Source organism: Ovis canadensis, chromosome 1, assembly GCF_042477335.2.
Source record: "Ovis canadensis isolate MfBH-ARS-UI-01 breed Bighorn chromosome 1, ARS-UI_OviCan_v2, whole genome shotgun sequence".
Lineage (NCBI taxonomy): Eukaryota > Metazoa > Chordata > Mammalia > Artiodactyla > Bovidae > Ovis > Ovis canadensis.
In genome coordinates, this window is record NC_091245.1 from 29,911,935 (window position 1) to 29,934,979 (window position 23,045).

The 23,045-nt window shown below is 48.0% G+C and overlaps 1 protein-coding gene and 2 long non-coding RNA genes across 4 annotated transcripts in view; 1 reads left to right on the forward strand and 2 right to left on the reverse strand.

Moving 5' to 3' along the window:
• Positions 1-4,142: 4,142 nt before the first annotated feature.
• PARS2 (prolyl-tRNA synthetase 2, mitochondrial) lies at positions 4,143-10,126 on the reverse strand. Its single transcript, XM_069561101.1, has 2 exons — positions 9,928-10,126; positions 4,143-8,941 (listed from the first exon to the last, which is right to left on the reverse strand). The coding sequence occupies exon 2, from the start codon at positions 8,910-8,912 to the stop codon at positions 7,485-7,487; it is 1,428 nt and encodes a 475-aa protein (XP_069417202.1). The 5' UTR covers positions 8,913-8,941; positions 9,928-10,126; the 3' UTR covers positions 4,143-7,484.
• LOC138424426 (uncharacterized) overlaps positions 10,074-23,045 on the forward strand; it is a 34,971-nt gene continuing 21,999 nt past the window's right edge. The window contains exons 1-2 of one of the 2 annotated variants that reach the window (XR_011250802.1): positions 10,074-10,216; positions 10,457-10,658. This is a non-coding gene — a long non-coding RNA (uncharacterized lncRNA). The remainder of the gene's footprint in view (positions 10,217-10,456; positions 10,659-23,045) is intronic. The other variant, XR_011250798.1, reaches the window with a different exon arrangement.
• Positions 18,611-22,466, reverse strand: LOC138424463 (uncharacterized). Its single transcript, XR_011250808.1, has 3 exons — positions 21,091-22,466; positions 20,839-20,939; positions 18,611-19,580 (listed from the first exon to the last, which is right to left on the reverse strand). It is a non-coding gene; the product is annotated as an uncharacterized lncRNA (long non-coding RNA).

Below are 23,045 nucleotides of genomic sequence, written 5' to 3' on the forward strand. Positions count from 1 at the left end.
CTTGGTGTGACACTGAAGGCCCTTCAGTGTCTGGCCCTTTACCACTTCTGTGGCTCCCTCCATCTCCAGCCTCAGCCTAGCCATCCTGGCCTCAGTTCAGCTGTGGTGGGATGGTGCAGAAGTGAGAGTATCGGCTCTGGAGCCCGACTGGCCAGCCCCATGACCCACTAGCTGAGTAGCCTCAGGTACCAGTCCTGTCTGCAACTTGAGGATAACAGCACCTTCCTCATGCAGGCGCTGTGAGAATTCAATGAATTAATCTGCATGTAGCACACGGAACACAGCCTGCCTCATACCAAGAGTTTATGACACATTTTATTCTCTAGTCTTGCGGTTTTAGCTTACGGCTTTTGTACACTGTTCCCTCTGGAAGACTCTCACTTCTTCCCCTCTCTCCATTCCCACTGTTCCTCCCTTTATTTAATACCTATCAGGACCTTCCGTCAGGTCCAGCTGCCTCCTCCAGGAAACCCTACTGGCTGGCTTCTTACCACACATCCCATGAGTCCTCTACCTTCTCTATGCTGACTGCACTGTACTTGATTACTGGGTGGTTGCTTCCACTTCTCTGGAAACTTGAGTCAGGTGTGCTGAGCTGTGCACTGTGCCCTGCCAGGACCTAGCACAGCAGCTCCTCAGCACACAGCAGGTGTATACCAAATAGTTACTGATTGATGACACAGGAAGGAGTGATGAACTCTGAACAGACTCGGGGTGGGAGGTGGAGGGAGGCCACCACACAGGGGATGTGGGCCCTTCAATTGAAGGGATTGGTGAGGTGGGAGGGACTTCAAGCTAAGGCAGGAGCCTTGAAAGGGCATATGCCAGGGGTAGCACACATGCTACCAGGCTTAGTAACGACTGCCATGTACCGGGCACTTAGGTGTGCCAGAGGGCATTCCAGGTGCTTCATGTGGATGGGCTCAACCTTGCCAGTCTTTGGGAGGCAAGGCACCATTTTACCGAGAAGAAAAGTGGCATAGAGAGGATAAGTAGCTTACAGAGCCAGCTAGCTAGTGAAGAGTGAGTCACAACTTGAATTCAGGACTCCCCTCAGTCCCTCAGGAGATACTAACAGTAGCAAGACTGGGCCCCTGCTTCCAGGAGTTGGCAACAAACCAGAGGCCCTTGCCTGCGCACTCCAAGGTTATGGTAAAAGTTTGGCAGTTTGACCTGCAATGTCCCTGACATGTATGCCTGGGTAGAAGTCAGTCTGCTGAAACCCTTAACAGCATCAACATCCTGCCTGTGGCACTCCCGTCAGCCCACGGGCTTAACCATTAACCAGTAAGTGCCTCCACCCCACTCTCCCAGCCCTACAAGGTTTTAATCACAAGCTCATTAGCACCTTGAGAGCTGCTGGCTTAATATGAGTGGACACCACCCCTGCATGGAGCTGGTGCCTGAATGTGGGAGCCTGAAAGTGCCACCCCATTGTGCTGGCCACGTGCACTGCCCGCTCAACCTTCCAGAAGGGCAGCTACACTCCCCAAGCACCTGCTGTGAGCAGGCCCTGCTGTCCCTGTTCTCCCAGTGAGGAAACGTGTACAAGAAGTGTCCTGCACAAGGTCCCATAGCTGCTAAATGGCCCAGGCAGTCTGACAGTAGAGTCTGTCTGGGTCACTATGATCTAAGTTATTATTTTAAATTAAGTGAAATCAATCTTTTCCCAAAAGTTTGCAAAAACATCATAAAATTACTTTACCCAATTTCCACATTATAGAAAACTTTAAAAAATTCTTTTCCTAATTCTAAAAGTCATGTGTGCCCTTCAGTTCAGTCGCTCAGTCATGTCCGACTCTTTGCGACCCCATGAACTGTAGCACGCCAGGCCTCCCTGTCCATCACCAACTCCTGGAGTTCACTCAGACTCACATCCATCGAGTCAGTGATGCCATCCAGCCATCTCATCCTGTCGTCCCCTTCTCCTGCCCCCAGTCCCTCCCAGCATCAGAGTCTTTTCCAATGAGTCAAACTCTTTGCATGAGGTGGCCAAAGTACTGGAGTTTCAGCTTTAGCATATTACTACTAAGTTGCGTCAGTCGTGTCCGACTCTTATGCGACCCCAAAGACAGCAGCCCACCAGGCTCCGCTGTCCCTGGGATTCTCTAGGCAAGAACACTAGAGTGGGCTGCCATTTCCTTCTCCAATGCATGAAAGGAAAAGTGAAAGTGAAGTCGCTCAATCACGTCCGACTCTTAGCGACCCCATGTACTGCAGACCACCAGGCTCCTCCATCCATGGGATTTTCCAGGTGAGAGTACTGAAGTGGGGTGCCATTGCCTTCTCTGAGCTTTAGCATCATTCCTTCCAAAGAACACCCAGGAATGATCTCCTTCATAATGGACTGGTTGGATCTCCTTGCAGTCCAAGGGACTCTCAAGAGTCTTCTCCAACACCACAGTTCAAAAGCATCAATTCTTCGGCACTCAGCTTTCTTCACAGTCCAGCTCTCACATCCATACATGACTACTGGAAAAACCATAGCCTTGACTAGATGGACCTTTGTTGGCAAAGTAATGTCTCTGCTTTTGAATATGCTATGTAGGTTGGTCATAACTTTCCTTCCAAGGAGTAAGCGTCTTTTAATTTCATGGCTGCAATCACCATCTGCAGTGATTTTGGAGCCCAGAAAAATAAAATCTGACACTGTTTCCACTGTCTCCCCATCTATTTGCCATGAAGTGATGGGACGGACCAGATGCCATGATCTTCGTTTTCTGAATGTTGAGCTGTTTTTTTTCAGTTAAAGAAGGTTTTTATTTTTGCAATGTCATTCCATAACAAAAGCAATAGAAACATAACAGTCTTAGGAAGTTTACAAATGAATATGCGAACAGAAAATCTGTACACATTATCCTTTACAGCCATTTTACAAAGTGAATTAACTGATTATAAAAAAAATTCTTTCTAATCCCTCTGCTGCCTTAACTTTTGCAGTATTATAGGTAGAAGGCCCACTTAGTGCTATTTACAAGTACCCAGTTAAGACTGTATAACTTACATAAAATCCATTAACTTATCAGCTCAGTTTAATATCTTTGACTATTCAGTGCTCTGAATGAGGAAAAATCCCATCTTGATATACTGACTAACAGCCAGAAAACTAACGCTTTCCATAGAGATGGTAAAGGAGCCGATTATGAGACCACTCATTCAGATACCAGTAAAGAAAGTCGATACTGGTTGAGCTTTAAGCCAACTTTTCCACTACTCTTTCACTTTCATCAAGAGGCTTTTTAGTTCCTCTTCACTTTCTGCCATAAGGGTGGTGTCATCTGCATATCTGAGGTGATTAATATTTCTCCCGGCAATCTTAATTCCAGCTTGTGCTTCTTCCAGTCCAGCATTTCTCATGATGTACTCAGCATAGAAGTTAAATAAGCAGGGTGACAGTATACAGCCTTGACATACTCCTTTTCCTATTTGGAACCAGTCTGTTGTTCCTTGTCCAGTTCTAACTGTTGCTTCCTGACCTGCATCTAGGTTTCTCAAGAGGCAGGTCAGGTGGTCCGGTAGTCCCATCTCTTTCAGAATTTTCCAGTTTATTGTGATCCACACAGTCAAAGGCTTTGGCATAGTCAATAAAGCAGAAATAGATGTTTTTCTGGAACTCTCTTGCTTTTTTCATGATCCAGCGGATGTTGGCAATTTGATCTCTGGTTCCTCTACCTTTTCTAAAACCAGCTTGAACATCTGGAAGTTCACAGTTCACGTATTGCTGAAGCCTGGCTTGGAGAATTTTGAGCATTACTTTACTAGTGTGTGAGATGAGTGCAATTTGCGGTAGTTTGAGCATTGCCTTTCTTTGGGACTGGAATGAAAACTGACCTTTTCCAGTCCTGTGGCCACTGCTGAGTTTTCCAGATTTGCTAGAATGGCAAACCACTTCAGTATTCTTGCCTTGAGAACCCCAGAAACAGTATGAAAAGGCAAAATAATAGGATACTGAAAGAGGAACTCCCCAGGTTGGTAGGTGCCCAATATGCTACTGGAGATCAGTGGATAAATAACTCCAGAAAGAATGTGTGCCCTTAGATACAGACAAATTCTAAAAAGTGTCCTGGCCTCTAGGAGTAGAAATGGACAGGGGTGTAAAGAGGCCTGGCGCTCAAGTAGTTAAGGAAATGACAATTTCAAGATTTCCACAAAGCTCCTTTATTGATGGCCCAGCAGGTGTTTCTTCTATTAAAACACTGAATATTAATGGAGCTCTTGATTTACATTCTAAGCTTGATTTACACAATGGTTTTGTTATGCACCAGCCTTTGTCCCCAAGTATTAATTCTGTTAAATATTTCCCAGCCAGTTGCTTCTCCATCTCCCCAAGGAATGAGCAATGATAATACAGCCTGTACCTGTTATTCTGCCAGCAACCCCATTTCATCAATTTATGGCAAGAAGTAATGTTGGCAAGTTCAGAAAGGATAGAGGAATGTACACGGTTTGAATATTTCTGTCTTTCCTCTAAGGAGACGGAACCATTCTGCAGATGTTACTTAATTCTTGTTTGTGCCACTCCCCAGGAAAGTTGTGAAGCAACATAACAAAAAAACAAAACCCAGGTCTCAATGTTAACAGCAGAACCTGAGCTCCTAATGGATTATTTCCTAAGTCATCCCATGCAAGTCATTGTGGTTCCAGAGAGCACACTAGGGGTTAAGCTTTTCATATAAGTCAGCTCAGCCAACCCTCAGACAACCCAAGGAGGTGTGGGTGCCATTATGAAAGCATCTCACAGATGAAGAATCTGAGATGCACAAGAGACAAGTTATTTGTCTATGATCATATACCTGCTAAATGGAAAACTGATTCTCTATTCAAGGTCCTAATCTTTCCACCAAACTATACTGCCCCTGGCTACTGCAAGAAACGCTGGCTAAGTCATCAAGACACCTGGGTTTCAGTTCAGCTGGATGTTGAGCAAATCACTGTGCTCCTTGTATGCGTCTCCCTTGGAAAATGGGTATCTCTTTCAAACCTAAAGGCCTCTGTAGCTCAAAGGCTGACTCAACCAGCCGTCACTCCTGGCAACAAGATTGACCCGAGGTAGCCTAATTCAGGAGACGCAGCACCCGGTCTGCAATCAGGCAGTCTGGCCAGTCAGATGGGTTGCAGCAGGTTAATTTCCACTGCAGGTTTGTCTCCCATCTGTGAAGTGAGGGCTGGACAAGCAGGCTGCAAGCTCTCCTGTTCTAAAGTTCCATGATTCTACCTTACCCTCAAATCATTCCATATCATACACATTTATGAGAGTTTTAAATTAACTAGTTCTGTATTCCCTGAAGCTGATTTTTAGAAGTGCTTATTCTTACATTAGACTAGCCTTCCATAAAGTATGCTTATGAAGCACAAATTTAAATTTAAGAAAATATTTAAAGTGCTCATTTGCACGTAATTCTAATTTCTCTACTTCAGGCTAAGTTGATCAGACATACATAATCCATTTTACTTACTGGAATCATATTGCCCAGGCAGAGGCCATGCAGTATAGTGAGACAAGACACAGGTTTTGGTCAGTACCCAGATTCTAACTCTGATACATAATAGCTGTGCACTCTTAAATTGCTTGAATGGAGCTTCCAGTTTCATCTGTAAAATGAAGATTTCACAGCACTTACCTTTAACAGTTTTAAGATCTGAACACGGCATATATAAGTGCTGAAAGCAGAGAGCTCACATCAACCTGATAATGCACAACTGAAATGACTCAAACATTCAACCCTGCAATGTGGGCTGAGGACGCTCCACAAAGTTGGTGAATTAGAATCATCTGGGGAATTTTAAAACTGCTGACGCCCAGGCCACACCCCAGAACAGAACCTCGGGGTGGGACCCAGGGGATTCCACTGTGCACCCGAGTAAGATCCTTGTCTTACAATCCAGCCTCTCTAGGTTTGCTCTCAGAATCCTGTCTCCTAGCCTGAATGCTGGCGCAGAGCCCAGCGGTAGCCTGGGAGTCATTAGGGCCTGGGGTCTACATTCATTAGGAACCCTGATGGTGTGTGCTGGGGGTGAGGTTACTCTGGCACGATCAGCAGTCACAAGCTGACGGGAAGCTGTTTGGCAGGCAGAACAACAGGCCAAGACAACACTTCAGTGCACTAGGAGTCAGCCTAGGGCCCCAGCCTCAGGGAGCTGACCATCAATGACAAGAGGCTGGCAGCCATACAGTGAGCTGTGCGCACTGAGTGAGAAGGGTGTCGGTGCTAGTAGGAGAGCACAGGGGATGCCAAAGACAGAAACCATTGCCAGGAGCTGCCGAGCATGTTTCAGGAGGTGATGGCTTTGAGCTTAGCCCTGAAAGATTCTCCTTAGGTATGGACAAGCTGTGACACCAGGGGCCGAGGATGCAGAAGCTGATCCTGCTCCTGGGGGCAGGAGCAATGAAAGCTCAAGCTCGCTGCCAGTTCTCCCCAGCACTCAGGCAGTGACCTTCTACTGATAATTCACCTCCGTCATGCATAGCTCTAGGATCCAACTCTGCAGCCAGGACGAAGTCACTGTAGCACTGGAAGCCTGCAGACACTTGAGGGATGAAGTGGTATAACACGTATTTTCCAGTCACCCAATTTTTTCTTTTTCCAGTGGAGAACTAGAAAAAGGAGAGTTTCCAGGCAAGAAGCTGCGGCACTCTGAACTTGGCAGGTGTTACCACTGTTTCCAATTAACATGCAGACCTCACCCCAACAGTCTGACTTTATTCAATCAATATAACATGATCTCAGTGCCAGGCCAACTCAAGAGGGAGAGTCAGGTCTCTGGAGGTGGTTTGGGGGCCATTAGCTAACTGTTTTAACTTTCCGGGTAGCTTAAACAATGGAGGATCAGAGGAACCAGATCTGCCTGTCATAAACCTCTCAAGGAACCAGCTAGTCAGCTGTGAGGACTTTACAGATCTAGTTCCATTTTCGCACATTACAGATGGAGAAACTCGAAGGCCCCAGCAGGGCAGGGGTCACGTCCAAGTCACTGGTGAGTCAGTGGCAGCCAGGTGTCCTGATTCTTGTCCCCAGACCCTCAGCCCACTTCTCAAAGGAGGAGGACTGGTGGGCTGCCTCTCTGGACTGAATGCAGCAAGAGGCCCAAGGTCAGACTGCTGGAGCTGGGAGGGGGTCAGTCATCAGGAGGCCCCCAACCTACATGTGGTGTAGAAAACTGCTGAGAGAAGGGAAGTGACTCTCCTGAGGGCCAAGATGACAACTTGGCTCCTTCTAGCCACTACCTCCAAACAGAAGCTTCCACAGTGGAATATGAAAGATAGGGTATGTGGTGGCACAGCCAGCCCAGACAAAGGGATCAAGTTAACAACTTTAAATACAAATAGTCCGAACAAATGACTACAACTGGCTTTCCTAACGTGGTCTCACCTTCCACGAGCTGCTGTTTCTGGGGAGACCAGCTCCAGAGAGCAATACAGGAAAGGCAGCATTTCAGTGAACACCAAGGCTGTGAGATACGGTGGGAGGCGTCCAGGGGGTGGTTCAGACAACCTGCACTCGGCTCAGTAATTCCAGGACTCCTTCTCTGGTAAGGAAGACCACCTCTCCGGTATTCTGGCACCAAACCTCAAAATGTGCAGGGTCTTCCAGGGCCCTCTTGGCTGCAATGATCACAAAGGGGTAGCCGAACTTGTTGGCGTCTTTCAGTCTGTTCCCAATGGTCAGATGGGTCCTGTCGTCCAGCAGGACCTCCCCTTGGAGCTGTGGCACCGCTTCTGTGATGTGGTCGTAAAGATGCCCTGCGAGCTCTGCGGCCGCCTCCTCCTTACTGCCCTTCTTGGGGGGGATGAGGCAGACTTGGTAAGGGGCCAGGAGGCTAGGCCAGCGGATGCAGTCTTCTGTAGAGAGAACTTCAATGGCAGCGGCCAAGATCCGTGTCACGCCCAAGCCGTAACACCCCATTACAGCCAGGGACGGCTTGCCGTGGACATTGATGAACTGGGCATTGAAAATAGAGGAGTACTTGGTGCCCAGGTAAAACGTGTGCCCTACCTCGATGCCTTTAGTTTCGGTCAGTGGCCCCTGGCAAGCAGGGCAGTTTGTCCGTGACGAGTCCAGAGTCTCCACATTGGCAGAGAAGTGGCAGCTGGGACAGAGTACAAGTCGGTCCTCCCCGATGTCCACTGGCAGCTGGAACTCGTGGGACATCGTGCCCCCGATGCTGCCCACGTCGGCCTGGACCTTGACGCATCGCAGCCCCAGCCTGTTGAACAGGCTGCTGTAGGCATCACACACCAGGCTGTAGGTCAGCTGGGCTGCCTCGGGGGAGGAGTCGAAGGTGTACATGTCCTTCATGTAAAACTCTCGGCCGCGGAGAAGACCAAAGCGGGGTCTGGGCTCATCCCGAAACTTCCTCGTCACCTGGTACAGCAGCAACGGGAGCTGCTTGTAGGACAGCGTCTTCTGGGAGGCGATCAGGGCTGTAATGGCTTCCTCGTGGGTTGGTCCTAAGCAGTATTCCTTGCCGTGTCTGTCTCTAAGTCTTAGCAGCTCCCTGCCCATTGAGTCCCACCGGTTGGTGGCTCGCCAGAGCTCTGCTGGGCTGAGGCTGGGCATGTTGACCTTCTGTCCCCCGATGGTCTGCATCTCCTGATCTATCACGCGCACCAGCTTCTCCATGGCGCGGACAGTGTAAGGCAGGAGGTGGTAACATCCAGGGCTTGCCGGGTGGATGAGGCCCACCTGCAGCATCAGCCGCTGGCTCTTACAGGTCAGGTCGCCAGATCTGCCCTCGAGAGAGAGCACCTGGTCTTCCCGAAGTTTCTGGGGCTGGAACATGCGGGACAGCACCAAGCGCTTCCCTCTCCTGGGGGCACAGTGGTGAAACCTCTGAGGAGCATACTGCAAGAGCTGATGGCTGCAGGTGGCCAGGGCAGGCAGTGCTCTGCATCTTGTCAGCAGCCCTTCCATGACACCCCAGCACAGGGAGGCACTTGTGCCTGAAGAAAAATGAGTCGAGCAGAAATACGTGTTAACTGTGATCTGACACCCTGCAGCAGTCAGCACAGATCGGCCTCCAATAAAACTTCTATGACAGCCACCAATCTTGCAGATGCAAAAGGATATAAACTCTTTCAAGGTTCTTGATTTATACTGCCAAACTTAGTGAGTACCCCTAATCATCAGCACATCCCACGGAACAAAAGCTCTCCTGCATTATGCTGAGAACAGGTTACTAATTCCCCTCAGCTCTGGGAAGCTCAAATCCCCCCAGGTGGCTCCCTCCAACTTTCAGCAGCCTCAGTCCTTCAGGGGTCTCCTCCAACTTCTAGCAGCTTCAACAACTTCCCCTGGGCTCTGTACAAATATTATCATTTCCTTTGTGGCCCATGACCTGAAGACAGTTGGGAGGCATGGCCACAGAGCCCTAGTATGCCTCTGTGGAAAAATGCAGGCCCTGGAGGCAGGACACATGTGGCTCACGCCTGGAGCCATCACTTAAAAGTCCCACCTCAGGCCCGTGGCTCAAGCCAGAAACTCCTTCACCCTTGACTCCTCCTCAAGCAAATGAGTCTGTCTCCAAGACTTCTCTCAAGTCGACCCCTCACATTACAGTGGCCCAGTAATCGTGAAATTTCAGCAAGCATCAAAATCACCTGGAAAGCTTGTGAGGCCTCATCGCCAGAATTTCTGAGTCAGTAGGTCTGGGGTGTGGGCAGAGAACTTGTATTTCTCACAAGTTACTGGTCACAAAGACCCGAGGCACACAAGGAAGTCCTGCCATTTCACAATGGAGGAAACACACTAAGAAACGAAAATTATTCAACAGTTTATGTGGTTGTGACCCCGCCCCAATCTAGGGCCGGGATGCACGTGGAAAAACTGACACCAAAGTCCTCGGTCTCCGCGCCCAGAACCGAGCCCGCTCTTCTTCCGCAGTGTCCCGCCCGTCCCTCAGCCCTCACTGTTATGCCCGTTCACCAACCGTAGTCCCACGGAACGTCGCCGGCACACACACCGCCACACGAACCACCGCGCCTGCGCCAGAGCGGTGCCAGCACAAGCCCGCCTCTTACCCTTCCCACCAATCACAAAGCCGCGCTCTCGGGGGGCCTGGCCCCACCCCACTCTAGACTCCAGCGAAAGGTTTGCCGGAAACTTAGCCAAGGAGAGAGAACGCGCTCGTAGATTGGCCTAGGCAGCAATAAGTAAATCGTCCCGGAAGTGCCCTCTAGGATTGAGGGAGGTGTAACTCTATGATCAAGGCCGATCGGGTAGGTTTCCGAGTCTGGGGTTCGTGCGCTGGATCCCGGGGCCCGCCACTGTGTTGGAATGGGAGAACCGCTGGGGAGTGTGTAACCATGACAACAATGGGCAATGTGGCTTTGAATCTGCCCTAAGATTTTACAGGCTTTCAATTTATATAAATTTAAAATATTGAAGAATTGAAATGAGGCATTCTATTTAGTCTTAAAGACACTAAGTCAAACTTTCACGAAATATTTTTTGAGCAGCTACCACGTACCAAAAGACCCTAATGCTGGGAAAGATTGGAGGCAGGAGAAGGACGAGATGGTTGGATGGCATCACTGGCTCAGTGGACATGAGTTTGAGCAAGCTCCAGAAGATGGCAAAGGACAGGAAAGCCTGGCGGGCTGCAGTCCATGGGGTCGCAAAGAGTCGGACACGACTGAGTGACTGAACAACAGCAACCAGGTACCAGCCCCTTGTAGAAACTAGGAATAGTAAACAAAATAGACAAAATTCTCTGCCTTCAGTGTAGTTTACATTCTAGTCAATTATCCAATATGGTGAATTTTAAGGGGAGGTCGAAGAACTCAGGGCTCAAGACCAGTGGTTTTTTAATGCAATCACATTTTAATTTATTTTTCAAATTTTTATTGGTGTATAGTTGATTTACAATGTTGTGTTTGTTTTGATGTACAGCAAAGTGAATCAATTATGCACATACATATATCCACTCTTTTTTAGATTTTTTTCCCATTTAGTTCATTACAGAGTATTGAGTAGAGTTCTCTGTGCTATGTGGTAGTTCCTTACTAGTTATCTGTTTTACACATAGTCGCTCAGTAGTGTCCAGCTCTTTGCAACTCCGTGGACTGTAGCCCACCAGGCTCCTCTGTCCATGGAATTCTCCAGGCAAGAATACTGGAGTGGGTAGCCATTCCTTTCTCCAGGGGATTTTCCCAGCTCAGGGATCAAACCCAGTCTCCTGCATTGCACACAGATTCTTTACCATCTGAGCCACCAGGGAAACCCATGGACTGGTGGGCTACAGTCCATGGGGTCGCAAAGAGGCAGACAGACTTAACGACTCACACTTTCACTTTATATATAGTAGTATGTCAATCCCTGAATTTTAAAAATTAATGTAAAAACTCCAGGATAAACAAATTATAACAATCTTATATAAAGACAGGACCCATTAGTCAGATGGTTTTAAATGCTTTGGAGAAAAATTAATTAGAGAAGGGAATGGGTTGGAGGTCAAGTGGTTACCATTCAAAATAGAAGGATCAGGGAAAGTCTGGGGGAGAAGGTGACATTTTAGCAAAGACCTGAAGGAGTTGAGAGAGACTTGCAGATATCTGGGAGAAAAGTGCTCCAGACACAGGGAACAATAAGTGCAAATGCCCTGAGGTGGGAGTTGCATATCATATAACTCTATCTAACTTATAACTGTTACAGTTTATTCAGAGCCTAAAAGATACCAGACCCAGTGCAAGACATTGGTGATTCTGATACTGCCCCCGAGAAGCTCTCAGCCCACCAGGATCTGCCAGGAACAGCACTGTGTGATCAGTGTTATAATAGGGCTGAGAACAGTCCTGTGGGAACACAGGGAAGGAGGGCTTCCCTGAGGAGGCGAGCTTCAAACCAAGCCTAAATGGTTTGGGTGAGGTTTGGCAGCACAAAAATGGCAGTGAGAGTGGAGAGGGATGTCCAGGACACTCTGAGGCATTGAATCAGGAATGATGAGCTGTTGTGAGGGGAGCATTGAGTGTGGTAGGGTTTACATGTGTTTTCTACAGCTCCCAACACAGTGCCTGATACACAAACCAAAGCAGTGGTTCTTAACTTTGAATGAACTGGGAATCACTGTGTGCCCCCTAGTCCCAGCCCCAAGATGCTGGTCAGTACTTATAGTCCCCCATGATCCTAACATGAAGCCGGCGCTAGATCTGCTGACGTAGAGGAAGGACATCAGACACGCTGGTGCTGGGGCAGGAGGATGGTAGACACATGTCACCATCCGGGTCTTAGACCTGAGGAAAATACCGCTTGATGAGTTCCACAACTGGCATCTGCTCACACGCTAGAAGCCGGGCAGACCTGGGCTGGACCTGAGCTCTTTTGCATGAAGAGCATCACTCGGCCTCTGCAGCCCAGCACTGTACTCTGGACTTTTCCAAGGAATGCAGTCCCAAAGGCTTTAGTGGGGCAAAGGTCCCCACACTCTTCCCTGGGGGCAGAAGGTGAATAATCTTTAGTATATTTTGGGATCTAAAGTAGCCTTATAATTCTTCCTGCTCTCCATGCACTTTATTACATCCCTACCAATCCTAGAAAAGCCAGGCATCGTCCTCTGCACCCTGAGGTGTTAATTATTTCTCAATTAGCTCTTCCCGGCTGTAGAGCTTTGTGGTGTGGAGAGGCCTAATGAGTTGCTGTGTTTATACACCCCCATGTCTTCAGAGCACTTTACCAATGGTAACTAATTAATGCTCACGACCCTCTTGGGAGGCAGGCCGAGAACTGCTGCCTTTTACTGGGAATTTGCAGGAGGCTCTGCAGCCAGGAGCTGCAAGTCCATTCCAGGTGGCTGTGGTCAGAGTAGATTTACTCCCCATTGAGTAAGTCCAGGGTGGTGGAGGCCAGAATATGGCCCTCTCACTGCTAGCCACCTCATGGGTGACATTTCAATCGATTGATTGATCAGTCATTTATTGAGTGCCTTGATTTACAGAGCCCATTCATGGTTACAACCTCACAAGTTCCGTAAAAGAGAGAGAGAAATTGATTAATTCATTCATCCATTGTCATCCACAACAAAGCAAAAGTCACTTGCCTTGGTGCCCCACAGCCATAAGCTTAAGATGCATCATAAGCTTAGTGGTTTCCACTGGCCACTGGTCAGACTGGGAATCCCTTGCAGGCAGGCACAGGTCTGGCTCTTTTCTGGATCCTCACCTCTAAGCAGAAGGCCTAGCCATGTTGGGTTCAGCAAGAGGTTTTGCTTTTTGCTTGTTTTAATATATCAATCAGTATATGAGTGGATGGTTTGTCTACTTGGGGTCAGAGCTCCTCTTAGGACATGCTGAGTTGTCTCTACATACAGAGCTCACAGCTTGGCACAGAGAGGGGCTCCTAGTGTGTGCTGAATGGACAAGGATGGCTGAGTTTATGGTGAACTCCCCGACCTCAACTTGCTCCTAACCTCTTGGAGAAGGTGTCTGAAGGTGGAGGTCACAGCAGACTGTGGTAAGAAGCTGTGAAGAAGGGAGAGCAAGATGCTGGAAGGGGAGCACTGCAAGGAGGGGTGGAATCCAGGAGGGCTTCGTGGAGGAGGGGAAGTGAAATTAGACTTAAACGATAACTAGGAGTTTTTCAGGTTAAAAAGTAGCAGAGGGTGAATAGGAAGACAGTTCTATTCAGAGGGGCAGCAGGTCACACTGCTGTAAGGAAAAAGGCTCCAAGATAGTTCTGACTGGAGTATAGAGCAGCCCCAGGTGTCAGGGAAGCACAACCGGAAAGGCAGCGGGCACCACTGTGTCAGGGCTTGCTGGAACAGACTGAGTTTCTTATCTCTGAGGCTGGCGAAATTGTTTCTGTGAAGAATGCCCCCACCAGCGTACACACATCTGTTTTGAGGCTTAACCCGAAACAACTCCTCCTCTGAGAAAAATGCCTGGACATTTTGCATTCCACTCTAGAGCATGTATTTGTTATAACTTGAAAACAAGAGTTATCATCACTTCAGAAAGATGGCCGCCTCCTCTGCTGAGAGTGCTGACCAGTGTGAGAGGCAGGCTTGTGGGTAATGGAAGGGTTTTATACCATAGAAGAACATGGTCGGTTGTGTTTCTTTGCCTGAGTGAGGTGTGAACTGAGATGGGAGGAGGGGGATGGAGAAAGAGGCCAGATGGGAGACTCCTGTAATGGCCCAGACTGGTGGGGGGAGAGGAGACAGACTCCAGAGAGCCACTGGGACAGGCCACTTGTTGGACTCCTGAACCCACCCCCTAACCTGTTAGCCCAGACTGGCCCAGACCGACTAGACTGGAGGTGGGAACGTGGCCTTGCCTGGGAATCCTGCCCAGCCAATTCCCAGCCTTGAGACCTTGGGCCCGTGGCTTCCTGGTTTCTTCAGTAAAACAGAATGCCATGTGAGGCTGTTGTGACAGGCCCGTGAGAGATAATGATTCAAAGTATCCGGCTCGGCCTTCAATCATTCCGACTTTCAGGACTGCAGCTGCCCTTGCCCACCGTGAGGAGACAGCCGTCGTTCTTCTGCCACCTCTGTTCCGACCACTGTGTGGAACACCAATGCCCTTCTGTCTCCAGGGACCTCTTCCCCCTGGGCTCAGAGTGCCCACTTGTTCATTTGCTCAGTGTCCAAGTCTCAGGTGATTAGACATTAGAAGGGAGCTGAGAAAGCGGGCCTCTTTTTTTAAATTGAGATTCCTCAGAATGGAAGTGTGGCACCAATCGTCATCATCATCATCATTGTTCATTATGTACCAAGAACAGTATTAGACACTTTACACCTGTATGCAATTAAATCCTTACAATAAAACCCCCAGAGGTATAATTATCACTGTTATGTCCATTTTGCAGATGAGACAACCAAGGCTTGGAAAGGTTGGTTGGCTTGTGCATGGTCAACACAACTAGTAACAGGGAGAGAAAGGATTCATCTCCAGGTCTGTCTGATGCACAGCCCGATCTCCCCACTCAGAGCCTCCAATGGCAACTTGTTTGTAACAAACATACAGTTCAAGTTGTGGAGCAGTTACCCAAATAGACCCTTTCTGTCTGACTGGATACCCTCTGCTGGAGGCTCACTCTTTGGGGACCGTCTTAAATGGTATCCCCTTGAGGAACCTGCCCTTAAAGCCTCCTCTTGCAGGGCCTCCCCACCTCTCTTTTTTTTAAAAAAATATTTATTTATTTGACTTTGTTGTGGCACACAGGATCTTCAGTTGCGGCATGTGGAATCTAGTTCCCTGACTAAGGAGCAAACCCAGGCCCCCTGCACTGGGACTACAGAGTCTTAGCCACTGGACCACCATGGACGTCCCACCTCCCCCTCTCTTGAGACCATTCAGATTTTTTCCTGACTCTCTCCTCTGACCTACTCTCTCTCAGGTGTGTCATAGCTGAGTGTGTATATGTGGTGGGGCGAGTAGAGCTCAATGCAAATCCTCGCTTTGTCACCCACTTACAGTGTGCCTGGGGGTGAGATACTCAATGCCCCTGAGGATCAGATGCCTTCATCCTGAAGACAGTGATGACATCTCCTCCATGGAGTTGTGATGAAGACACAAGGAGTTAGCCCAGGTACAGGGCTTAGCACAGTGCCTGGTGTGTATCAGGGTTCAATAATGTTTGCTATTATTACAATTATTCTTTAAAGTTTGTATTTATTTATTTATAGCTGTGCTAGGCCTTTGTCGCTGTGCGTGGACTACTCTCTAGTTATGTTACACGGGCTTTTCACTGCAGTGGCCTTTCTTGTTGTGGAGCATGGACTCTAGGGACGCAGGTTCGGTAGTTATGGCGTGTGGGCTCAGTAGTTGTGACGCATGGGCTTAGTTGCCCCTTGGTATGTGGAATCCTCCTAGACCAGGCATAGAACTCGCATCCCCTGCATTGGCAGGTGGATTTTTAACCACTGGGCCAACTCGGAAGTCCTATTATGAGGATTATTTTTAATGATGAAAGTGCCCTGATTGGCACAAGGCCCGGCACACAGTTGGTCCTGTAGCACATACAAAACACTTGTCTCCTCACCCCCATAGGCTGCAAGCTCCCGGAGAGGAGGACCTATTGCTTGTTCACCTATTAGCCCCTCTCATAGTAAATCTGATTACTATGTAGAAAGGCTTTGTACATAGTACAACTCAATTTTTCTGCACATTGTAATTCTCAGTACATATTTGTTGAATTAATGTCTTTCTGAATGACTCCTTCAGTTCATAAGAAAGTCTTGCTAAAAGTGCAATGAAACAGAATTGCAGCAATAGTTAATCTGTCGGTCAACAAGCCCCTTTTGAGCCCTTGCTTTGGGGTTAACACTACACAGCACTGGCATAGCCAGAAGAAGGCTGGGACACAGTGTAGATGCCCCAAGACAGAGAGAATGATCGCATTTGTGAATTCCGAGGATGACGCCAGCAGTTTACCTGGTCACTTTCATCCAGAAGGATGATGGTAACTGAGTTCCTTCCAACAAGCCTTTGCCAGCTCCTAACAAGGAGTTGTTAGGTGTGAGTGGAGCAGGTGGAGTTTACACCCTCCAAGACTGGTGGCTTAGAGAGAGCAAGGCAGTGTCTGGAGGCAGATAGAGCTGGGCTTGCTTTCCACGGCCAGCATTGACTGGCTGTGTGACCCGGGACAAAGGACTTGGCCTTTCTGGGTTTTGGCTGCCTAAAATGGGGTCAGTAACCTCTTTGAAATGCTATGAAGAATAAACGAACAGCACTGTAAAACAACTATGTAAACGGAAAGCTCTGTCTTTATTAATAATAGAAATATCTTCAGATCATTCTTTTGTAAGATTAAATGTGTAATGAGATGATAACTTTTAAGTAATTAAATGGAATATGTATGTAAAGCCCGTGAAGGGCACATGGTAACTAACGCTCAGCATAGGATGAACTGTTGTTAATACTCCAGTGTGGCCCTCCGTCTGCTGCCCCACTACCCAGAGGCTCCTCCCCACCATGTCCACGTGGCTCACTCCTTCACCTGCTTCAGGTCTTTGCCCAAATGTCATGTTCACAGCCAGGACCTCCTGACACCCCAATTTTCACCACAATCCCCACCCCTGCTGGCGAGCACTCCTGATTCTCTCTCCCTTTGTTTTTCTCCACAGCATTTATCGTCATTTAACATTTTATGCTGAACATCTAGTTTGGGGTTCACTGTGTTAGATTTCCCCCCTCTGCCCCCTGACTTCACCCCAATAGAGTGGAGGAGGCAGTGATTTTTGTTTTGTTCACTGCGGCAGCCCCAGTGCCTATTCCAACGGGCACCAAACTTTTTCTGCAAAGGGCCAGACAGTAAATGCTGTTTACTGTGTTCCACAGGCCAGATGGTCTCTGTCGCAACTACTCCACTCTGTTGTTATGACAAGACAGCAGCTATAAACATATATAAATAAATAAGCACAGCTGTGTTTCAATAAAACTTTATTTACAAAAACAGGCAGTGTGCCTAATTTGGCCTATGGACCATAGATTGCCACCCCCTGGTGTAGGTCACTATCTGGCACATTATAAATGCTCAATAAAGAATTTGGAAAGATGGTAATGATAACCCTGTATGCGAGACAGCATAAGAGACACAGATGTATGGAACAGTCTTTTGGACTCTGTGGGAGAGGGAGAGGGTGGGATGATTTGGGAGAATGGCATTGAAACATGTATAATATCATGTAAGAAACGAATCGCCAGTCTAGGTTTGATGCAGGATACAGAATGCTTGGGGCTGGTGCGCTGGGATGACCCAGAGGGATGGTACGGGGAGGGAGGTGGGAGGGGGGTTCAGGATGGGGAACGTGTGTACACCCGTGGCGGATTCATGTGGATGTGTGGCAAAGCCAATACAGTACTGTAAAGTAAAATAAAGTAAAAAAAAAAAAAACCAGGGCATTTAAGTAAAAAGAAAATAATAAAAATAAAAATATACTCTAAAAATAAGATACTAGGACTTCCCTAGTGGTCCAGTGGTTAAGAATTCACCTGCCCACGCAGGGGGCACGGGTTGATCCCTGGTCTGGGAAGACTCCACATGCCTCGAGGTGACTAAGCCCATGCTCCACGACCACTGAGCCCACATGTCCTAGAGCCTGTGCTCTGCAAGGAGAGAAGCCACCGCAATGAGAAACCCAAGCACAGCAATGAAGGGTAGCCCACAGCAGCTAGAGGAAACCAATGCGTCGCCACGAAGACCCAAGGCAGTCAAAAATAAAAATAATAAGATATTAAAAATCTTACTGTTCATGTAATTTGATCCTATAATTCCACTTCTAAAGATTTACATCCTAATAAACCATCCAAAATGGAATCAGCTTTAAAAAATATACTTGTCATGATATTATTTATAATTTTTTTTTAATAAAAGGAGCCTATACAGCCTAGGGGATATAGCCAATATTCTATACTAATTATAAATGGACTATAACCTTTAAAATTGTGAATCACTGTCATACACCTGTAACTTACATAACATTGTACATGAACTATATATCCTTCAGTTTAAAAAAATAATTAAAACAAAAAAACAAATGGTCAAGAGTGTAAATTTAAAAAATTTTATGAATGATCATTAATGTTAATAAATGAATAATTAAAAATGAATTAATGAATGAGCACAAGACACCTGGTATAAGGCATAGTACTCAAGAAACACATTTCTTCCTATTTTATTTTTAAACATTTTATTTTTTAATTGAAGGATAATCGCTTTACAGAATTTTGTTGGTTTGTGCCAAATATCAGCATGAATCAGCCATAGGTACACATATGTCCCCTCCTTCTTGAACCACCTTCCCATCTCCCTCCTCCTTCCTAGTTTATGCTTAATAAATACTACAAGGCAGGCTATGGTGTATTTATTAGAGGTACAAACAAGGTGCCATGTGAGTACTTGGAGGTGGCAGAGTCTTCCTCTTGGGATGAGGAAGGATTTCAAGGGCATCTAAATCTTGCCCCCCACCCCCCAAAGCAGGTCGAGTCAAAGATCTGAGGGCACGTGGGGCTTCTCTGGTAGCTCAGCTGGTAAAGAATCCGCCTGCAATGCAGGAGACCCCAGTTTGATTCCTGGGTTGGGAAGCTCCCCTGGAGAAGGGATAGGCTACCCACTCCAGTATTCTTGGGCTTCCTTGGTGGCTCAGCTGGTAAAGAATCTGCCTGCAGTGTGGGAGACCTGGGTTCAGTCCCTGGGTTGCGAAGATCCCCTGGAGAAGGCAAAAGCTACCCACTCCAGTGTTCTGGCCTGGAGAATTCCATTGACTGTATAGTGTGTATAGTCCATGGGGTCGCAAAGAGTCAGACACGACTGAGTGACTTTCACTTGTACTTACTAGTTTATTTGGGAGATGATCTCAGGAAACACTGAGAAGAGAGTAGGGAAGTGAGAAGAAAGAGCTCGAAATGAATACAGGCTGTGATAAAAAATGAAACAGCTTACTTCTATGGGCCACTGGGCCTTAATCTCACATTCCTCCAAAGTATCCTATCCCCTCACCCACCCCAGCTTATGAGGCTCGGGTATTTATGCAATTTCCATGCCCTGTTGGTTGAAAGCTGCTCCCAGGGCTGTCAGCTACCCAGTGCTTCTAGACAGGTGGAGAGTGTCAGGAGCTTGCAGTAGGATGACCTTACCGGGTACCTGGTGGGTGAGCAGAGAGGGGACACTGAGGTAATACATGAGCTGGCCTTGCAAGATAAACACACAGTCTTGTTTAAGATACTGTTTTCAGATTTTTGATGCCCACAGTTCAGATCAGTCGCTCAGTCATATCCAACTCTGTGATATGACTCCATATCACCAGGCCTCCCTGTCCATCACCAACTCCTGGGGTTTACTCAAACTCATGTCCATTGAGTCGGTGATGCCATCCAGCCATCTCATCCTCTGTAGTCCCCTTCTCCTCCCGCCTTCAATCTTTCCCAGCATCAGGGTCTTTTCCGATGAGTAATCCTATCAGGGACAGTTGCTAATAGCTGTTTCAGCAGACAGACTGAGAGCATCTTCTGTCCTTTTTTTTGCACCCAATTGAAAAACTCTCTGGGAAGGACTCTGATTGGCCCAACCTTGGTCACATCAGCGTTTGCAGTCAGGGGTGGGGTATTATGATTGACAGCCCTCTGCCACCACTCCAAGTGGGGAAGGAGTGGTTAGTAGCCCAGGAAGGAGAGGTGCTATTCCCAGCAGGGAGGCACAAAGCAGATGGTGGAGGCAATCGCTCTCCACCACAGTAGGGGTTCTTCTGTTGGTTTCTTTGACTTTGTGGATTACAAATAAAACTCACAGAAGACCTGTAATTTAATGAAATGATTTACATGCTAAGATAGAACAAGTCCCAGCATAGAGCTATTGACTAGTTTGGAAACAAACATGAAAAGTGCATTCAGGTTTTTTAAAGTGTGCAGTTAATAGAGCAACGTATGGGATAGAAGAGAAAAAGTAATCTAAACTCAAAAAACAGTTAAAAAGTCATTCATTAGTACTCTTTAGCCTGCCTGCCTTGAGGGACCTCGGGGAAGTTATTGAACCTCAGTTTCTTCACCTGTAAAATGCAGACAGTGCTAACACATAGCTCCTGGGCTTGGGAAGGTTAAAATGAAGTGAGGTGTGTGAGACATGAGCCATGGGGACTGGCCAGTGGGGAGTTCTCAGTAAACAATAGTTTTGATGATGACAAGGACAACTTAACATTTTTAAAAAATTGTTTATATATTATAATTGGAGGCTAATTACTTTACAACACTGTGGTGGTTTTTGCCATTCATTGACATGAATTAGCCACAGGTGACAACTTTTTTTTAACCTCCCTGTAGGAACCTTCTGCGCTCAAATTGTTCTTCTGTGGCCACCTAGAGGCCAGCCGGAGCTTTTCCACAGCTCCGCAACAGTGTTTACTCACCACTGGTGGCTCAGATGGTAAAGAATCCTCGATCCCTGGGTCGGGAAGATCCCCTGGAGGAGGGCATGGCTGCCCACTCCAGTATTCTTGCCTGGAGAATTCTGTGGACAGAGGAACCTGGTGGACTTCAGTCCATAGGGTCACAGAGAGTTGGTCACAACTGAAGCGATTGAGCAAGCTCTCTGAGAACCCACCCTTCCCACCTCTGCTCCTCTGCATCCCCAAACTCTAGAGGTCACACCCCAAACAGACCTGGTGTACGGGAAGGTGCTCCAGGTAGGCAGAACACAGCAACCAGAAACCAGAAGCAGGCAACGGGGGCCAGCACTACCAACAACGTGCAGCCTGGAGGGGTGCCTGTGGGAGGAGCCGGGGTGGGAGGGAGCAGGCGGTGTCCTTCACCCCACCAGCAAACCTTGCCAGTAACTTCGGCCCCACGGAACCAGAGCTAGAGCCAGGGAGGGTTTCTTGCTGGAAGCATGCCCACGATGCTGGGGATCTGTTTCCATCTGCTTATTTTACTGCTGAGTTGTAAAGTGCTAAATGTCATTATCCTCCCCTTCCTTAAACAAGAAAAAAAGTTAACAGCCTGAGAAAAGGAGATATTTCACTTCATTTGGCATCCAGCCACCATCATCCACACAGGGTGTTCCCTCGGGGCTTGATTACGGTTGGGAGAAGCCCTGGTCTGTTCTGCTTTCAACTGCTAGCTCTGTGTCAGCTCTAGGCTGGGCACCGGCGGCCGGTGTCAGGTCCGAGCTGGGCCTGGCTGCCGGTAGAGCAGGCAGCCACCCACCCGCTGAACACCTCGAACACCTTACAGAGAGAATGGGGACAAGAGCAAAGTGACCTGTTCAAGGTCACAGACTGCTTTTTAGGGTCTGCTCCCAGTTCGATTCCTGGGTCGGGAAGCTCCACTGGAGAAGGGATAGGCTACCCACTCCAGTATTCTTGGGCTTACCTGGTGGCTCAGCTGGGAAAGAATCCACCTGCAATGCGGGAGACCTGGGTTCAATCCCTGGGTTGGGAGGACCCCCTGGAGAAGGGAAAGGCTACCCACTCCAGTAATCTGGCCTGGAGAATTCCATGGACTGTATGGTCCATGGAGTTGTAAAGAGCCAGACACAACTGAGCGACTTTCACTGTGTGCTGAAGGTGAACTTGAATCAAGACATGCAAATGACATAAAAGAAGGTTTCAATGCAACAGAGAGACAAACTCAGAAGACTTTAAAAATGGACGATACCTTCAAGAGGTAGTGATCTGCCTGTCTACCAGAGGCATGCAAGAGGTTTGGATACTCTCTCAGAACACTCACTGTTGAGAGGAGTTCTGGTTTAGATGGAGAGGCTGGAAGAGGTGATGGCTGAGATTATTTGCAATATTGAGCTTCTAGAAACCTATAACTGAAAAATCTCACCTGTTTTCATGATCTTAAACATGCCTTGCTCATACTGACTAAACAGTTTCCAGCGTCTGATGTTGGCTGCTAGACACAGAGGAAGGAATGGGCAGGCAGCACAAGGTGCGATTCATCTTCATTACTCTGATTATGGGGTCATTAAGGCTTTTACTCTGCAGTGCTCCCCTAAGGAGTGCCTGCTGCTTCAGCTACATGACAGACAGTTGTCCTCCCAGCCGCCCAGTAGGCAGGGGTGTTTCACAGGACTTGAAGCTGTAATTGAATAAAGATCACCCACCCACTAGCCTCCCACTACAAGCCAGAGCTGTGATCCCAGGTGCCTGCCAGGCCTGGCCTCTGCAGTGCCTTGATGAAGAGGGGTGGCCAAGGCTAGGTCCTGAGCCCCAGGGATAGCCACCCTCTCCTCCCCACTGGGCTGGGGGAAAGGCCAGTAACACAGAATGAACGTGACCAGTGTGGAGGGTGGGATAGCCAGCTTTGCCAGTTTACACCTCCGAGAGCATCACATTGGGTCTTCCACAGTCCCCACTGTGGCCCACAAGGCCCTGCATGACCCACTCTATATGCTCCAGACTGTGAGCCCGCTGAAGGCATGGGCAGGAGCTAGTCTGCTCTCCACTTAGCCCCAGAGCCTGGAGCTATGCCTGGTGCTTGACCAGTGCTTGAAAAATGTTAAGTAAGTGACTTGAAGGCCTATAGTCTTCTTGAACTTGACAGAAATAAACTTGACAAAGGAGGCAGCCCAAAGGGCAGAGATCACTGGCCCGAGAGTCTGGAGGTGGGG

What these genes read in the sequence shown, in the direction of transcription:
- PARS2 (XM_069561101.1), bottom strand. Translation starts at nt 8,912, where the DNA reads ATGGAAGGGCTGCTGACAAGATGCAGAGCACTGCCTGCCCTGGCCACC.